The sequence below is a fragment of the Centruroides sculpturatus genome, unplaced genomic scaffold, assembly GCF_000671375.1.
Source record: "Centruroides sculpturatus isolate CEXI.00-Female unplaced genomic scaffold, Cexi_2.0 scaffold231, whole genome shotgun sequence".
Classification (NCBI taxonomy): Eukaryota; Metazoa; Arthropoda; class Arachnida; order Scorpiones; family Buthidae; genus Centruroides; species Centruroides sculpturatus.
The window spans coordinates 569,831-590,701 of NW_019384443.1; the positions used below are offsets into that span (position 1 = coordinate 569,831).

A 20,871-nucleotide genomic window follows, 5' to 3' on the forward strand; every position below is an offset into this window, starting at 1 on the left:
GCAAAGATTTCTGTTAGTATATGCTACAGTAATTTCAAGGGATGACCATAGGTTTAGTATGCGATCCAATGTCAGAATGGGAAATATTATTATAAATAATTAGTCTGCTTCAACTTGTCTCCCGACACTTCATAAACCATTCCTTTTTGAAATTTAAATATCCTGAAACTTCACATTCCTTAAAAAGCAATTTAAAGTAGATCATTCCAACATTTTGTAATATTGAAATTGAAGCACCGTATACACTCGACGTACAAGCCTGCTAGTAACGCCATTTTTGCATTCAATATGGCTGATTAGATTGTCTATATCTATATAATAAAAGCAAATACTAAGTTAAAATTATTCACAATCGCGTTGCTATTAAAACTTCACGAAAAAGGAAATACAAAGACAAAATTTGCATAAATAAATATAGTTCATAGATTTATTAAAACTAAAAAAAAAAGGGTTGAAATTTAGACAATGATGTTGGTATAAAACTACTCTAAATATATAGATTATTTTTTGGTTAAAATCTTATTTTCAAAAATGGTTTTTGAAAACAAACGTCAAAACGCGACAATTGACTATTTCCTGGATAATTAGTTTGAGTCTTGTTTTGCTTGAAATTGTTTCAGTTTGTTGTTATGCTCTTCTGAAAGCTTGGATACGAATTCCAGCAACAAGTTCGGGAAAAACCACAGCACAAAAGTTTGAGACAATCCCAAGAGGAGTATCACGACGGATCCTGGATTATCAGAGTCAGGAGGAACAAAATACTTTCTGAAAAACAAGAACAACAAGTTATAAACTGGTATAAAAAGAAATTAAGGCAATTACAGTACTTACTTCACCAACAATCTCATTATTTGAGTAACGTATAAGAGGAGAAGTATGAACGTTAAGTACAGCGCTGTGAGAAAGGCATCGAAACTACCCACCACTCGATAAATATATTCGTTGATTATAACCATGTTTATGATGAGAAAAGTAAAACTTGTTAAACATATAACCTGAAAAATTATCAAATAAGAAATTAAATGTAAAACAATTAAGTGTTATTTCATGTTTTGATAGCTTTCAAGTAAGATGAAATTACAAAAAATTGCAAATAGATGCTGGAAAACTTACAATGGTTCTTTGATGTGCTCGATTGAATGCTACAATTAAAAGACATTTTAATATCCCAATGGCTTCTTCACAATAAAAATCAGTAAAATCATTCATTTTAAAAAAATATATATATAATAAAATCTATCAAAACGAAACGTAAATCTGCTTTTTGACGCAAAGAGCGCCTATGCTCTGATGTATTTATAACTCAAACTAATGAATTATGCAAATTACGTCTTACGATTCAAAAAAAATTAAAATATCAATATTTAAATCGATAATAATATTAAGTTTTAGATAAATTCGTTAAAAAATATTTCTTTATTGTTATGAAACAAAAATGTTTCCTAAGTTTTAAGGTAATTTCCATATTTTTACGTCACTATTGTAATGCACGTATAAAATATCTTACCATTTTTCTAGAATTATGATTAATATGAATTTTTTTATTACATGAATTTTAAAAGAAGTAACGTTTCTAAACCTTTTCATAAAAGAAAATAGATATGCATAATAGAGACTTTTCAGCGAGAAATATTCAGTGTTACGAAGAATCTCAAAGCTGTATTTGTGGATGAGTAACTTCGGTTGAGTCATTCAATCTGGAGAAACCAATAATGCCAAAACATAAAGAATACCTTAGTTCCCGAAATTAGTAATTACCGTGTCATATCAGTTCCTTGACTACTGAAGAAAGATCTTGGTTAACCCGTGAAAGTAAATTCTTGTGGCAACGGGACATTTCTAAGATACAGAGCCTGCAATGAAGTACTGTATCCCTTATTCAATTCCTGTATCCAGTGCTATATCCATTATTCCTGTCTTTCAAAGAGGACGACAGGAATAATGGATACAGTAATGGAAAAGACTTACGAGTTTTGGATTTAGATTTGGATTTAGTTTTTCTTTTAACCCTTGAAAAAGGCCAATGGCCATAGGGTCGTATGATTAAATATTAAATATTAAAATATTAAATTGGATTAAATTGATTGAAGAAGGCAACACAACACATGGGCGTCTGCCAGGTGTTGTCGCCTTAGAGAATTTTTATGAGAAACGCTATTTAATACGTGATCGAAATCCGTATAATTACACTTAGTTATTCAGTTGTTCAGACCCAAACCTCACTGCTATCACTGGTGTTATCCAGTGTGGTTTAGGTATTATAATATACAGTACAATCGAAAAACTTGATACAATATTGCTGTGATAAATGGAGAGATATAAAGATATCGCCACATTATCATAAAAACTTAAGTTAGAAGCAGTTGTGCATTCATCTTCTAAGAAGATCTCAGCAACTTACTAGGATTTCTGCATGTGATAAAGCTAAGAATATGATTCAAGAAAATACAATACAGTAATACCCCGAATTTACGCGATAGGTGGGACCGAGCGGTAACCGCGTAAGTCGGAGTATAATTTCGCATATAAATACATACAAATAATTTTTAATTGGGGCCGGAGACTAAAGAAAACAATAATTTAGAAAAAAATGTTTAATAAAATCTTAGATAATATATATGTATAACAAATTAGGCCTATATTATTTTACAATCTTTCACATTTACTTGATTATTACGCCATAATTTTAACATTGTTTTCATCTCAGAGATAATACTTCTTCAAACTTCAAGATCAAACTTCTTTGCCAATTCACAAATTTTCATTTTTGTATCGAAGTCTTTAATAATGTTAACTTTACATTCCAAAGATAAAGTTTTTCTTTTCTTGTTTGATGCGGAAGAATTAGTTCTACTTTGTTTCGATGACATAGTAGAGTCTCTCGAGTCTCCCTAGATATAACAAACACAGAAATAAATAACACAAAATAAATTGTAGCTATGTGTGGATTCCGCGCGACACATCCGAACATGTAAGCCGAACATGTATATTCGTTGGGATTCGGCTTGCTCCCTTGTTTATTACATACATCACCTCAGTGCATGGTATTTAATTTATTCAAGTGTTTTGCAAATCATGGCTTCTAAAAAAAACAGAAAGGTGATTTCAATTAAAACAAAGCAAGACATCATCAGAAGGAGTGAAAGTTGACAAAAACTTCCTTGTCAAATGGGGAGAGGTTCAGGAGTTTTACCAACACTCATTATCCAAATAAAGCTGAAGCCAACAGGATCAATGATCTCTACAATGACACCCTTGCCCGTCATTTCCGAAAGGTGTTGAAGAACAGAGAGAAACCGACCACCTTGGACATATTTTTCAAGAAGTCAGCTGCCAAAAAACAAAGGATGGAACAAGAGGAATTGACCCTGCCAGCTCCGGTAGCCACTCCTGAATCTGACTCCGATTAAAAAACAATAAAAAGAGACCTGCTGCAATGTGTAAAAAGTCTGTATCTGTATGAATGTTCGAAGAAAGTGTTCCTCCACCTCTCCCTTATAACATCTGACTACCCGGCATAATTGGTAAATGCTCCATTTTCAAATTTTTTAATGGTACAGTACGGTTATTTTATGCTGAGAAACGAATTATATGTTTTAACATGTATTTCTATGGGAAAATACGTTTCGTATAATGGACTTTTCACTTAATGGACGTGCACCTGGAATGGATTAAGTACGTTGTACGAGGCACCACTGTATTTTATAGTTTTTTTAGAATTCTCGGCCGTTAGTCGTTGATCAATTTGTGAAAAATGAACCTTAGAAAAGTTCTTTTAATCTAAAACTACATAGAATAATATCTGTTAAATTATGAGAGTGTTGTCTGAAAAAGTCGGTCGTCAAAATACAATCCAGTCACGTTAACCAGTCAGTCAACAGCTCTGTGGATCCGAAATCATATCCGGGCACAGTCCGAGAAATTTTTTGGAAATGGTCTGCCTCGGATTTGTTCAGTTCCGTCTCACCACTGGATCGTCCCCCCATTCTGGGCCTGGACGAGTTCACGATGAACAGTGCCGTAACTAGCCATTCCTGTGCCCTGTGCAAGAATTTGCATTTAGGCTCCTTAATTAATTAGGTTTGGGAAAATAATAAAACATATACATGCATTTTGGACCCCCTTTCAAGAGGGCCCTGTGCGGGTGCACCTGCCTAGTTACGGCACTGACGATGGGTATGATTAAAAGACAATCCTAAAACACTTAGGAAGTATTATTTTTTCTTGTTTTCTGTATTACTTTTGTCTTGTGGGCTAAAGACACTCACGGGGCTACACAGTTATCATAATGTAAAACTGATTTTAATAATACTTCTTATAAATGTACACTTACAAAATTACACCATGAACGTTCTACAGTAGACTTCCTCACTCCTTATCCATCGTATCATACGGACGGACGTTCAAAATTAAAGAGCAGTCAGTAGAAATTATATAAGGAGTCCCAAGTCTTTCCTTTACTACCCGAACACCGATTAAAAGCGAAATAAAATACAGTAGATTCTTTATTGTCCATCACTTACTAATCCAACACTCCACCGCAGGTTGATTGATATACGTGAAATTTTCATGTAATCTGGCTTGATGCTTGGGCGAGACACTGATCTACAGTACTGTCAATCGCTACTTGTCTGCTACACGTGTGGTCGACAAAACATTCGCAATCGTGATTGATACGACAAATTAATCAGTAAACAAAGCGCGTGTACAATAGGGATGTACAAAATCTTTTAATTAATCCAACAACATGCTGTAATTCCACGTACATCAGATGGGCTCTCCTGTACGTCAGTATTGTTCAGTTATCTCCATTTCTAACACAAAACAATGGAAAATAAACTGTCTGCAGTGATATTTATCGTCCATACTCTTTTAAAGAATTTCACATTTTAAAGCAGTTTCTCATAGTCAAATTACATTCTCTAAACTGTAAATTTGTAATTATCTATGGACAATGCTAAAGAAATAGACACGTGCCTTTTATTTTAGTCTGTGATGAGTAGATTCTGAAGTATCTATCTGCTGATAAAATGATATTTATAATATATTTAAGCTACAAAAACCAAAAGCCAAATTTCACATCGTTTCCATGAATTTATATCTCGGTGAAGTTGATTTCGAAACAACAGGTACAAATCAGCAATTTACCCGAGTTCGCTCGCTCTAAGACTGCGGTTTAATATCTCGTATAAATCCGATATTAAACGGTAGTATTAAAGCCATAATACAAGTAATATTGAACAATCAGATAAGAAACATTTTGAAAAAAATTGGTTTAATTTACGCTAGAGCCTCGGGTTTTTCCGCCTAGACAACGTGCGCTCTATGATGTAACTTTGACGTCTTTTCCACTTATAATATGCAAAATTTATGTCATATTTTAGTGAAGTTAACGAATTTACTATTTGAGAAATTGATTTACGTAATAAAAGCAGGATTTTAACTTAAAAGTGCGCCATTTTAGAGTATCGTCCACGATTAATTACACGAGAAATTTTTCAAAAAACACGTAATTTTATTTTTCTGCTTTAATACAAATACAAGTCTAGGATGGTAAAAAAAATTCTTAATTTTTTGATTAAAATCTTATTTAAAAATAAAACGTCAGACTATACATTCCCATAGATCATTACATCAAATCTTTTTCCACATTCTTCGAATTATCATTATGATTTTCCGTCAGTTTACAAACTAACAACAAAAACCAGTTTAGGGATTTGAAAAACACTAAATTTTCAATCAACAGCGACATAAAGATTGCGAAATCTCTATGATCAGCCATGTTAGNCAGGCAACATGTGCAGTGACGTAGTGCTGTATGCTTATCATAAACATGAAATAGATCGTTACGGGAAAAACATCGAAACTTCCCACCAACTCATAAATATATTCGTTCAGAATGACCATAACCATGACGAGAAAGCTAAGACACGATAAACACGTTACCTGAAATTAAAATATATACATATAAAGTACAACTCAGCTACCATATTGAAGAGCTTGAACGTATTAAAACACTCACGATGGTTGTTCTAGAGGCTGAATTGAGTTCTGTAATTAAAATAAATTTTAATATTGCAACCACTATATCTAGAATAATAGTTAGAATCATTTTTTAAATAAATAAAAGCAGCTGGCAAAACGTAAATTTGTACAGTACTTCTGTGGTGAAGACAGTCTTTGCTCGTATTCTTTTATATGTCGAAGTATGAAATTATGCAAATTACAACTTACAATTCAAAATAAATTAAAATATATGAATAAAATATTAATTTTAAATTTTTAAATAAAATTGTCACAGTAATTTCTTCATTGGTGTAAAACGAATTGGTTTAATACTCTTAATTTTTATAGTTAATATCCATATCTTTACGCGAGTGTTTTCTGCCACTTGAAAAATTGCCAGATATTTTATAATTATATGAAATTTTTAACTAACTTATAAAAGGAAATATAATTTACTCAGTATATTTTGTCTTTTTACAAAAGAAAATGTCCATATACATTGTTTTGGTGAGTGAATTTCATTATCATTATGGATCTGAAAGCTATACTGGCGGATGCATACGTTTGGCAGAGAAATCCAAACTGACAAATCAAGGAATGGCCGAAACACAAAAGATACCTGAATTACTCGAGTTAGAAGTTGCTTTGTTAGATCAATTTTTGGCCAGTGTAAAAACTTATTGCTTACCTTGTAAAATTAATATATTGTGAAATTTAAAAACAGGGACGACAAGAGGACAGATTTCACCGCCACAGCTTTCAAAGAAGGAAAGAATAATGGGATTAAAAAGGATAATTAGTACTGTAATTTAAATTAGTTTGGATTCATGAAATAAGGCAACGCAACACGTGGGCAGTCTGCTAAGAGAGCACCACTCATGAGGACTTTCTATGGGAATGGAACTATTTCACACGTGAAGAAAACCCGTAAAATTCCATTTAGGCAGCTATTTGCTTAGGGCCGACCCCTCGACGAGATATCGGTGTTTAATGGTTTTATACAATGTGGTGGCGTTGAACATTAGAATATAAAATAAACAAAAATTGATATAGTATTTTTGTTATAACTGGAGAGATATAATGTGAATATTATCATTTTATCATAATATATTACATTTGAGGCAGTGTGCATTCATCTGAGAAATATCACTGCAAACTTCTAGCGTGGCTGCATGGGATAAAGAGCACCCAGCCGATTCATGATTGGCGTGAAAAATGCCTTCTTTCGGATCAAGAGGCGAAATGGTTAAAAATAGGCACACTGGTCAATTGTCCCACATACTGGGACGATTATTCCTTTATAATCTTCCGTAAAACTAAGATGAGTGTAACCTTTGACCATGGGCACAGCAGACAGCGCATTGTACATTAAGCAAACTTGTAAGCCAAAATTATAAACGAATCGCGTAAGTGACGAATTCATCGAACGTTGTCGTTTGTCGTGAAAAAATTTAAATTAATTCTGAAGTACTCAGCACTAACTGTAGAATGGACAGCATCCTGCCNTGAGTGAATTTCATTATCATTATGGATCTGAAAGCTATACTGGCGGATGCATACGTTTGGCAGAGAAATCCAAACTGACAAATCAAGGAATGGCCGAAACACAAAAGATACCTGAATTACTCGAGTTAGAAGTTGCTTTGTTAGATCAATTTTTGGCCAGTGTAAAAACTTATTGCTTACCTTGTAAAATTAATATATTGTGAAATTTAAAAACAGGGACGACAAGAGGACAGATCTCACCACCACAGCTTTCAAAGAAGGAAAGAATAATGGGATTAAAAAGGATAATTAGTACTGTAATTTAAATTAGTTTGGATTCATGAAATAAGGCAACGCAACACGTGGGCAGTCTGCTAAGAGAGCACCACTCATGAGGACTTTCTATGGGAATGGAACTATTTCACACGTGAAGAAAACCCGTAAAATTCCATTTAGGCAGCTATTTGCTTAGGGCCGACCCCTCGACGAGATATCGGTGTTTAATGGTTTTATACAATGTGGTGGCGTTGAACATTAGAATATAAAATAAACAAAAATTGATATAGTATTTTTGTTATAACTGGAGAGATATAATGTGAATATTATCATTTTATCATAATATATTACATTTGAGGCAGTGTGCATTCATCTGAGAAATATCACTGCAAACTTCTAGCGTGGCTGCATGGGATAAAGAGCACCCAGCCGATTCATGATTGGCGTGAAAAATGCCTTCTTTCGGATCAAGAGGCGAAATGGTTAAAAATAGGCACACTGGTCAATTGTCCCACATACTGGGACGATTATTCCTTTATAATCTTCCGTAAAACTAAGATGAGTGTAACCTTTGACCATGGGCACAGCAGACAGCGCATTGTACATTAAGCAAACTTGTAAGCCAAAATTATAAACGAATCGCGTAAGTGACGAATTCATCGAACGTTGTCGTTTGTCGTGAAAAAATTTAAATTAATTCTGAAGTACTCAGCACTAACTGTAGAATGGACAGCATCCTGCCACTAGAATAGATTATTCGCCTGGTAAGATTATTTTAATTGCTTTATTTTACAGCAATGAAGCATAGGAGAAAGGCAAACTATTTCTCACTCTGCAGTTCAAGTTTGAAGCAACAGCAAAAAACACAACTTCTCGATCCATCATGTCTTTTTCAACATGTACAACATTTAACATTCACCAAGGCACTGCTTACCGACTCATTCACAACAAATGGTTGTATAATGACTAAGACAGAAGAGTGAATCTGGCGTACAGGGTGCAGTCTTCAGGTTCTGATGGTTCAGTTCAGCCTTAGACTGAAAACCATCAACTCCAATCGCTTAGCTAAACAGATGCCAGGCAACATGTGCAGTGACGTAGTGCTGTATGCTTTTATATTTATCACAGAGCAAAGAGCAGTCGGGAATGTGGCACACATGCCGTTCTCTGTGGATCAAGAAGTACCCGAAATTACTTGCATATCACCTAATAAACCAGAATTCTGAGTTCAGCAACACGATTTCGTGTTTTATAATCAGATTACATATTATTTTCAGTTTACTAACGAAAGTTCATTCCTTTATAATTGGAACAGGATACATTCTGTATGTATACTCATATGAGAGCAAAACACACACCGCTATGTATACTAATGACGACTAGAAGTATCTCTTATATTTTTTCACAGCAGTGCCTTTATGTTTTTATGTAATTATAATAATCCAAGATTTACAACTTGTCTCGCCGTCTCACGGTCTNTGAAAAATAGGGTATGTAATTTTTGTAACTATAATAAATACAATTTTACAACTTTTCGTGCAATTTTTAATTTTATATTTTCGTATGTTTTTAAACAAATTCTAAAACTACATTTTTTCATATGTATATATATTGTTACCTAATCAATAAATCATCAGAAAATATTTATATATGTGGGTTGTTCATGTTATCATGTATGCTGTTTATATATCTTTATTTTATATTTTTTTTGGGGGTCGCGAAAAAAATCACAATCATAAATGGGGTCGTGAATAAAAAAAGTTTAAGAAGCCCTGTTTTAAACAATGTTTTGAAAATTATAAAAAAAAACTGTTTTAACAGCGATATACTTACAGTTTCTATCAAACTTAAAATATCATTTGGGAACTAATTGGCTGTGAAAAAGATAAATGTATTGAAATTTATCAAAAACTTTTATTTTTAATTATTTCAAAATGGCAAAAAAGCTTAATTTTGAGGGTAGGGATGACTTTTATAAAAATTTGTAAATGATAATAACGAGTAAAATCTTTTATTTTTAATTATTATAAAATGGCAAAAAAGCTTAATTTTGAGGGTAGGGATGACTTTTATAAAAATTTGTAAATGATAATAACGAGTAAAATCATCATTAAGTCTGACCCTACTATATATGAGTTTAATGGACGATCCAGTTCAAGTGTAAATGAGGGGTATGATGTGAGTTTTACGTTTATACCAACGTTGACGAAATAGTATTTTCTGTTTAATAACATGGAAATTAACGAAATTACACAAAATATTTCCCTTCAACTATGTACCGGTCCATATAAAGATACAGCAAGACAGAACCTACAGTAAGCTCAAGTCTTTTTTGGAGAAAGTTATTTACTTTTATCGAGTAACCTGTTGACATTTAACTCCCTATTAAATGTATTATTAACCTGATATTTACAGATATCTTCAAGATGAGTGTATTGTCTATCTGTCGATCGAAAATGCAATGGAAACGTACATTCAAAGTAAATTTAATAAAAATTCAGAATTACTAAAGCAATGTCGAAATTACCTCATTCGGAAGATGTGCATTTCGAATGTCTGCCGGATCCACGACTTTGCCTGCGACCAGAATGACACATTGATACAGTATTATTGTTGGAAAGTGTTCGAAAGTGCTTCGACCATTATATTCAACGGAAACGACTTTTTACATTGTAGAAAGACAACTATAGACAGGTACGTTTCTCGTCCCATATATCCCGACTCTCTAACCGAAATTCGGCTCTTTAAAGCAATTTACAATTGGGCTTTAGTCAATATCGTTTACGACGAAAGAAGTAACTTCTGTCTTCCACCGGAGGAAATTCTTGCAGAACGTTGTCGACACGTATTAGAACCGTTTATTAATAAAATCAGATTTCTTAGTATGTCGAAAATTGAATTAGAAAGTGTAGTATTTCCGTTAAACATTCTTAAACACGATGAAATCTACGATATATGNACATTGCACCAAGATTTAGTTTGTTATGCAGTAAAAAGCAAGCACATCCGTCTCATTAAAAAACAATTTCCCTTTAATTTTTGTATACTTAAACCATTTAACGGCTGCGCTATATATGCTGGTATATTTTGCCCAATATTCTCTTCTATTTATGTTATTGCAAAAAATGCAATTTTGATGAAAAATAGGGTATGTAATTTTTGTAACTATAATAAATACAATTTTACAACTTTTCGTGCAATTTTTAATTTTATATTTTCGTATGTTTTTAAACAAATTCTAAAACTACATTTTTTCATATGTATATATATTGTTACCTAATCAATAAATCATCAGAAAATATTTATATATGTGGGTTGTTCATGTTATCATGTATGCTGTTTATATATCTTTATTTTATATTTTTTTTGGGGGTCGCGAAAAAAATCACAATCATAAATGGGGTCGTGAATAAAAAAAGTTTAAGAAGCCCTGTTTTAAACAATGTTTTGAAAATTATAAAAAAAACTGTTTTAACAGCGATATACTTACAGTTTCTATCAAACTTAAAATATCATTTGGGAACTAATTGGCTGTGAAAAAGATAAATGTATTGAAATTTATCAAAAACTTTTATTTTTAATTATTTCTAGATATAATCTGAGATGTATGGACATATTTTATGATATATTTAAAAAATAACAAATTTCCATAAAATTCATATACAGTACCTTTTTAGAATTAAGGAAATCAATACTTTCATTGAAAAATTTTATGGAAATTACAAATTAAAATTAATAGAAAATTTTAATTTTGACACAAAAATAATCTTTTCACAGGAATCGCAAGAAAACAAAAAACGAAAAAGTTCAAGTTTCTAACTCACTGCTATTGTTGAGAAAAGGAGGATTGACCAGAAGATTGGAAATGTCACAAGCTGACAAACAGCTTTTTCATTCAGATAAACATTCTTCTGAACAATAATTTATTAATAAATTATTGTTCAGAATGTATGCTTTGTGATCGATGAAAAGACAATCTAGTAAGAAGACTTATCAAGAAAATTTTATATTTTATTTACTTCTTTGTCCAAATCATCAAAATAATTTTTTGTTCTGTATTATTATTGTTATTTCAATAAAATAATCGCGAATTACATAGGAGTAAAGAATAACTCGTGCCGTAACCCAAGGGAAGGAAGATACCTATTTCCCACCTTTAGTGTATTAGTTGCACTTTACGTGCAAATAGTTCTTCTTCTTCTCTCTTTTTTCTTGTCAACAAGTTGCCAGATCAGCTTTCTGTACTAGTCTCAAAATTGGTATTAGGTAAGTCCGGATTTTCTAATTAGTGACGTATATCTGATAATTGCTGCAAGTTTGCAATTGCTGTATGCTTTGAGATCGATGTATATTATGCTTGTGTTGATCTGTTGTATTGACCACAAACATAGCATCTACAAGCACTCAATTGAGTATAAGCGATGTGTGTATAGCTGCGTGTTTCTGAACAAAACTGATATCAATGTTGGATTCTAATCAATCTATGTATCTCTTTATGTTTTTGCTACTATTTCTGTTGCTCCTATTACTATTGGAAGAACAGTCGTCTGTGTATTTCACAGGCAGTGTGTGTATTTCACAGGCAGTGTGTGTATTTAACTTTCTATTATTATTAAACTAGAAGATAGGCCCGGCGTTGCTCGGGAAAAACGTAACGATAGCGAAGATTAAGATTATTACGTTATAGTCAATCTTACCCGTTTTCAAAGAATGCAAAAATTAGGTCCTACTGTTTCTAATTAGTAAATTTTTAGATGGGTTTAAAAAATGTTCAATTTCCCGCAAAAACGAAAAAACTGCATCTGCGCCTGTAAATCTTGCACGTCGCTTTCTCATAAAACTTCCATTGTCGAAACCTTAATCCTGTCTCTCTTTCCCAGAAGGGGGAATTTCGAAAGATCGCTTCTTAGTGTGCGTTTTCGTGACGTATTCTAACTGTGTACCAAATTTCAACTTTCAACTCCTAACCTGTGCGCTTATTATTATTATCATTATCATTATCAATTCGTCTCGATTATATATTAGATTGTTTATATTATTACGATTAAAATTATTTTTTGTTTCAAATTATAAGGAAATTATTTTTATTATGTGTGCTTAATAAAAATGTTTAAATTATTGGAAATCTCTAATAAAATTTTTAATAAAAAAACAGCATTTATTTAATCAATTATGCATTTAGTTGTAAATGGAAATTTGTTAGACTTAAAATAATTATTATAAGTAAACAATAATTTTTCACATAATATGTGAAATGAATATCCAGTTTTTCAAAGTGAGATCTCATACGTTTGGGTAGTTTGCTCATGAATTTTATTTTAGTATTGTTTTTATATCAATTGCTAAAAGTTTCATTGGTGTCTTCGGAATTAAAACAAATTTTTACATAATTAGTTTATTCTTGTCACTTTACGTTTAATATTTTTTTTAGAAAATAAATGCTTGAAGGAATCTTCTCGACATTGATGTGAAAGAAATGAAAGTAGAAAGTCGACTGCACTATATTGAAAGTTAACCGAAGCTTTGTATTCTAAAATCTCTGTTATATCTATATATACCACGTATAATTGAGACGGATTGATAATAATAATAAGCGCAGAGCCCAAACGGTTAAAAGTTGAAAGTTGAAATTTGATACACAGTTAGGGTACGTCAGGAGAATGCACACTAAGAAGGGATTTTTCGAATTTCCTTCCCACGGGGGAGAGGGACAGGATTAAGTCTTAACACTTCTATCAACAATGGAAGTATTACTTAACAATGGAAGTGTCAAGTAACAATGGAAGTGTCAACAATAAAAGTGTTACGTAACAATGGAATTGTTAAAGAAACCGAGAGAAAAATAATAATTAGAACGGATTTGTGTATCTGATCAAGAATTAGAAGGAAAGAACTACAGCATCAAATTATAGTAAAGTAAACTAGTAAAAATAAAATATTAATAAGAGATGATTTGTATATTAAGGATAATATAATATATACATTTGATACGAATACAAACAAGATTATTCAAATGGATCGTTTTTTAGAAATAGACAGACGACTAAAAAGAACAGGACTGGCATGATAATTATACCGAATTTACCAGTTTCGACCTTAAGGAATATTAACTGGGATCTTTCTTTTTCAGGTTTTCGATGAAGGTTTACTTTTCTGGGGCAAAATGTCCAAGAATTTCCAGAAGAATTAGTTTTAGCTTTAACATATTCAATATGATGTAAATAGTATTGCTTTAACCTTATGCTCGTATCTTGTTTTACAGAGCTTTTTGTTAATTACAGAACCACCATTCACCAATTAAGAGCATTTCCGATAAGAGCTGAAGAATGTGTTAAACTTTTGTTTACAGAAGACCAAAACTGCAACCAGTGATTAGAATTCATATCAGAATGAATCAAAGGAAAAAATATATTTCATGCGACGGAGGAAAAGCAAACAATTAAACAAAGATGATTATCTATATATAATTTTGCAAACTGTATATAAATTTGTTATTAAAAAAACTGTATAACTCGTAACTTCCATTACTTTTTGACAGTATTTATGCCTGTTGGTAATATATGTGAACACTTGTGTACACTGTTAGTGTTTGTTGCGGTGAAATCACGGGAATAGGTTGTAACACTCAAATTTTAATTTTTTTTTATTTAGTACAAGGAAACCCTGTATGTATGGGCTATTATAACTAAAATTACAAACTGTAATAAATAACAATACAAAAGAAAATTAATACAATATGTCGCGTGACAATTAGACTGAAAAGAAAAAATAAAAGATAGCACAAGGTTAATATCATTCAAAATAATATCATTTATATTCTTCTAAGAAAAATATATGAAAAAGACAAATGAAAAATAAAATGGCAGCGAATGGTCGGCGTATAGAAAATAAAACAAATAAAAGAAAAAACAAAAATAAGCAATTACCTGCAAAAGAGTAAACAATTATTTAAAATACGCCCAAAAACGCCGACCATAAACGCTGCCAACTCTCAAACACTAAATCGTTCACTTAAATACAGTCATACCCTGAACTTACGCGATAGGTGGGACCGAGCGACAACCGCGTAAGTCGGTGTATAATTTTGCATATAAATACATACAAATAATTTTTAATTGGGGCAGGAGACTAAAGAAAACAATAATTTAGAAAAAAAATGTTTAATAAAATCTTAGATAATACATGTGCATAACAAATTATATTATTATACAATTTTTCACATTTACTCGATTATCACACCATAATTTTAACATTGTTTCTATCTCAGGGATAATACAGTGACGTTTACGAATGATGCTTGAATGTAAAGATTGAGCATATTTCACAGCTTCGAGTTTTTTTTTCTTTACCTTTTATAATTGTTCTGACCATCGATTCGAGTAGATCAAACTTCTTGGTCAATTCACAAATTTTCATTTTTGTATCGAAATCTTTAATAATGTTAACTTTACATTCCAAAGATAAAGATTTTCTTTTTTTGTTTGATGCAGAAGAATCAGTTCTACTTCGTTTAGATGATATAGTAGAGTCTCTCGAGTCTCCGTAGATATAACAAACACAGAAATAAATAACACAAAATAAATTGTAGCTATATGTCGATTCTGCGCGACACGTCCGAACATGTAAGTCGAAGAATAGTGTGGGGGGGAAGTGAGTAATTAAGAGTTGCATGGCGCCCAAACAAAAGACGAATCGACGAGATTTGAAAATCGCGTAACTCCGGGTTCGCGTAAGTCGGGGTATTACTGTAGTTAATTTACACCTGGTAGTAAGCATCTGGAAAGGAAAAGTTTCTTAATCTTAACAAATAAATAGTCAATCATTTAACTTAGTTACAAAACTATAAATACAATGATATTTATCCCAGTCCTGCAACAACCGTTTATATGATTGAACCGAAAAACAATCTTCACCAAAACACTTTTGTCTGAGTGCAGTCAACGCCTTACATTGTTATTACATAAAAAGCGTCAAAATTAACAGTAGTATTACAAAATTCACAGTAGTCCATACATGGACTTAACATTCTTCTAATCATATTACATCTCACATATAATACTGCTTGTGTAATACAAAAAGGTCTTTCTATATTCAGATAGGTCATCGAACCCCATTCCTTAAAAACATCCAAATACCATTAATTATATTTTTAATTAATCGCCTTGTTTTTAAACTCAGTTATATAATTATTCGCCAAACTCATTAAAATATCAGAAGTCTTACTTTCATTTAACATTATCGGATCATTTCGATAACCAGATTTCTGCAACAAACACACAATTCGATCTCCCCACGAAACTCTTTGGGAAATTAAAAATATTTTAGCGGACTCTGTAAGTTTACTAGCAGACTGCTTACGTAACAATTTTAAATTATTTTTTATTATATTAAAATAAAGGGGGACTCTTTGAAACTCCAAATATATAATATACGATGGAATCCATCTCTTTAGAGAATATAAACGCTTAATAAAATTAATTTGTATATTATCATCTTTATCTCTCCAATCAAAGCCCCAAATTTCGGATCCATATAACACTACTGATTGAATAAATGACTCAAATAATTTTAATTTATCTTTCCAACGTACCAATCTACCAGATACACAAGCTTTAATAATCTTATCATTTCCAAAGGTCGCTTTACTGTGAATATACTTTAAATGTTTTAAAAAACGTCCATTAGACTGGAAAACTACACCCAGATACTTGCACTCATCAACAACATCTATTTTGCGATTTTGTAAAAACCAATTCTCATTATTAGAATGTTTTTCTCCATTTCGGAATACCATTATTTTAGATTTGTCAATGTTAACAGACAGTTTTAACTCCTGTAGTGTGTGTCCTAAAAAGTTAATCATTCTCTATAGACCTATAGGCGAATCTTCCATAACAACCAAATCATCTGCATATGTCAAGATTTTCACCTCCGTTCCTAAAAGATCAATCAATGCCCACCAAATTAGAGTCATTCAGTTTACTTACAAGTGAATACAAATATAAATTGAATAATATTCGGCTCAATACACAACCCTGTTTCACACCTTTTAACGTGAAAAATAGATCAGTCGTACCCTCCTTAGTAGACACTCACGTCTCTGTATTAGTATACAACTGAATCAAAAAGTTTACAAATTTATAGCTCAACCCAATCTTCAGAAGTTGACTCCATAAAAGATCTCTATCCAACGAATCAAATGCTGCCGTCAAATCAACGAAGAAGGCATAAAATTTACCTCGTTTCTTCTTTAAAGACTTCTGTATTAAGGCATATAAAACAAAAATATTATCCAATGTCGAAAAACCAGACCGGAAACCAATCTGAAAATCTAAAAATATCTCAAACTTATTCAGCCAAGATATCAAACGCATACATAAAATTTTACAAAAGACTTTAGAAATTGTCGGTAGTAACGAAATTACTTTATATTTATCAAGTAAAATCTCTAAGTCCCTTTTCAAATATAGGAATAATCTTACATATGTGCCAGTCTAAAGGAATTATCCCTGACTGATAAACATTATTAAACAGACCTACCATATATCCAATCAGATCTGGGAAATTCTTATATAGTTCCACCGGTATACCATCAATACCTGGAGCAGTACCATTTTTCATAGTAGCTAGTATCTTTTTGACTTCCTGTTCTGTTATCTCCGTGTCCAACACCTCGTCCTGCCAATTCGTACACCAATTATATACGGACATACCCGGTAAATATTTACTAGAATGAATTTTTTTTTAAAAGCTACCCAATCAAGATCTGGAAGTTCCCTGTATTTACTGTTAAATGAAAGACGTATATCGAATAATGGAGTTTACACTTAAAAATTGTGAAATTTTGTACGGAAGATTTCCGAAATGGTGTTAGAGCGAAAACGAAAGTAGTGTTGTACAGAGGATATCCGAAATTTTTAAACTGTGTTTTTGAAGTTCCGTGTTGTACGAGGTATAACTGTATATAGAAAATACATCGACGAATTGCCTAACTTTTCCGACTGTTAAAAAAACTTTTACAGTATATTTTTAATTATTATAAATAAAATGTGTATTGCGGCATCTGTCGTTAAAAGTTTTTACATAATTTTAATTATTATAAAATGGCAAATGACTTCATATTAAAAGTATTGATAGATTTCATTAAAAATTGTAAATGTTAATAACGAATAAAATCTTCATTAATTCTGACTCTTCTCGAGATATGCCTTATGACACCATTTTATCTCTTCACGTCCTTCCTTCAACCACCAAAATTTAACAGCATTAACGCCCTCATACACAAGCTTACCTTGCTAAATTTCGTTTATTCATCATTACACATTCTGAAAAAATAAATATAATAGATGTAAGCACGCATAAATCAGCAAATTTTTTTTTACTTCAAAAAATTAAAACACGTGGAGATTTGCAAAGAAACCGAGGATCACATTTCTCACGGTTCGAATACGGTAAAATTTCGCTTAACGCTGGGAAAGCGTTTTTAGAAAACAAAGTAGTTGACAGACTGAGTAGTTGACTGAGTAATTGACAGATTTATCGTCGCCCAGAGCAAACCGCTGAACCTAAACAGGTAAAATTTGGTACACGGTTATATGTATGTTATGAAAACGCACACTAAAAGATTTTTCGAAATTCCATGCGGAAGGGGAGGAAGAGAATTAAGGCTTAATTCTCTTAAAAGCTTAAAAGAGTAAGAGGCTTATCCAGAGGAACGGCTTCTAAGCCGGAGTTCCTCTAGATAAGCCTTACTCTTTTAAGCTCTGTACTCTTTTAAATGCGATTGTCTGTTTACAACTACATTTAGTCTTCATTGAGTACTTAGGTGTATTAAATTGATAACATTTCACACATTGTTATAAATATTTTCAGATATTTCGATTTTTTAACCAAATGTTAGAACCGTTTTAAATTGGAATTTGTTATTGCATAGTGGTTCGATTATAGAATAGTTGTAAACGTTTTAGAAAATTTAGAAAATTAAAAACAGTTTGTTTGATTCGCGGCAATTCTCATTATTCTCAGCGGTAGGTGTTATAAAACAATTACTATGGTTGCTGAAATACTGGACATAAATGGGGTTAACTTGTGAAACAACCGCAGGCGATATCGCGGGTAATAGCTAGTTCTTTATAATTCTTATACTCGTTGCAATCATTAAGTGAAAGACTTTTTATTTAACATTCAAAAATGTTTATGTATATTTTGGAATATACATTTTTCCTTTCCAGCATTTGTAATATCTGATATGTAAAGTTTAATTTTTATTTTTAGATTGTCTCTGGAACATTGTCTCCATTTTCCTCAGATGACAACATTTGACAGATAATGGAAGAAACGCTTTCCTGAATTCGTGTTTATTTGGAATATTTAATGACATTACTGGTTCTGTCTGTATGGCAGTATTTAATTTTAATTTATTCTCAGAAAATCAACATTTCATTAGAAATGCTAAACATATTAGCAGTGGATGTGTTTAGCATTTCTAGCTAAGCACATCCACAAGCAAATTAAAAAAAGCGGATGAAAAAAATATATTCCAAATGAGGATATAACAAAATACACTAGCGTAATCATGAATGATCAATATATAAATTACATGTAAACAAAAAAAATAGGATTTTTTTTGTTTACATGTAAAAAATTTGATCACTTTTACTGGAAAATCGCTCGACAGCGTCGATTGATGCCAAGAATATAATCATCTATGACGGTTTGAGATATCTGGCCATTCATCTTCATACACCTGAAAAAGCAGACCTGCTTAGATGTAAAAGATTCCGGGAAGGATCATGCACAAAAAACAGAATGTCTCCCAAGTATATCCCATATATGCTAGATGGAATTGACGTCGTGATTTCGCTGGCCATTTCAAAGGAAGCAGTGTTTCAGAATCTTATTACTGGTCGACAATGCGAACAATACGGACAATAATGGCACCAGGGTCCAGTGGTAGATACAGGGTATGAGCAGATCGCCCCCAAAGTAAAAAGTAAAGAAACACTAGTAAATTTTCCAAAAAAATTTTGTTGATTAAAATTCATATTTTATTTATATTGTGTCGTTTATTTGTATATTACTTAGAAATTGTCTGTCACATAAGGTGGGAATTTTATGGAGTTTGCATCAGAAATTTTTTCATCGATCAACTCGGCTCATCAACGTTAAACCCAGAATGCGCCACTGCCAGGGTCCATATAGGCGAAATTTTTGTGCAAGGATGTCGTCTCTATATCGCGCTGCATTTACACTGCTGCGAGGGAAGATGTGGAGAGTGGACATTAGAGTGGCCGCAGTCAGCAATTCCTGCCCAAACCGTTAAATTACCGTCAAAAAGCGAAAAACATCAAGTATATGGACTAACAACGGAAACGTTTATATTATCATATATAATGTTTATATTGTTTTATATATAAATAAAGTTATACAATAACTATGAATTAGTACTCGATCTTTTATACTGTAACGATTATTGTGATATTACAGAAATAACTTTAAACAAAATTATGATAGTTGCAATTTATAGAACTGCTTCTAACTGAAGCTCATATTTTGATATACCAAAATCAATTATTTTCACAAAAGTCTTACTGACTAATGATTATTGGTAATTATAATTTTGAGTTAATAAATGAACAATCTGAGTGTATTAATAAACTAATAACTTTAATTATTCTGAAAATTTAACAATAATAGCACATCATAAACAATCCACTCGAATGGATAAATACATTCGTTGGTTTACTATGGTTTAACCAAAGTTCGTGAGTTTAAATTTTCCTTTCATAAAAATTTACTTTTATTCCTGTTTTTTACAGTGGAAAGAATCTCTTTGGTTACAAAGACAATAAAGAAAAAAAGGATAATTAACACATACTCTAAAAAATGTCTATGGCTTACTTTTTATTCGTGTTTTTCATGGAATTATTACTACAATTTCGATTTCTTATCTGAACAGTCAGTTCATTATCAACTGAAAAAAATTTGCTATTTTTTTCCGAAAAATCGCCTGTGTACCAAATAATATATAGGCTAATTAAAACGGTTTAGTAAAAAATAAAATCTGAAAACCTACAAACAAGTTAAAGATCTATAAAAAGCTTG

The 20,871-nt window shown here is 31.8% G+C and overlaps 1 protein-coding gene across 1 annotated transcript; it reads right to left on the reverse strand.

Annotated features, from left to right (window-relative positions):
- Positions 1 to 426: 426 nt before the first annotated feature.
- LOC111620215 lies at positions 427 to 1,283 on the reverse strand. The gene is made up of 3 exons (XM_023362115.1): positions 1,114 to 1,283; positions 832 to 995; positions 427 to 765 (listed from the first exon to the last, which is right to left on the reverse strand). The coding sequence occupies exons 1-3, from the start codon at positions 1,207 to 1,209 to the stop codon at positions 585 to 587; spliced, it is 441 nt and encodes a 146-aa protein (XP_023217883.1). The 5' UTR covers positions 1,210 to 1,283; the 3' UTR covers positions 427 to 584.
- Positions 1,284 to 20,871: the final 19,588 nt, after the last annotated feature.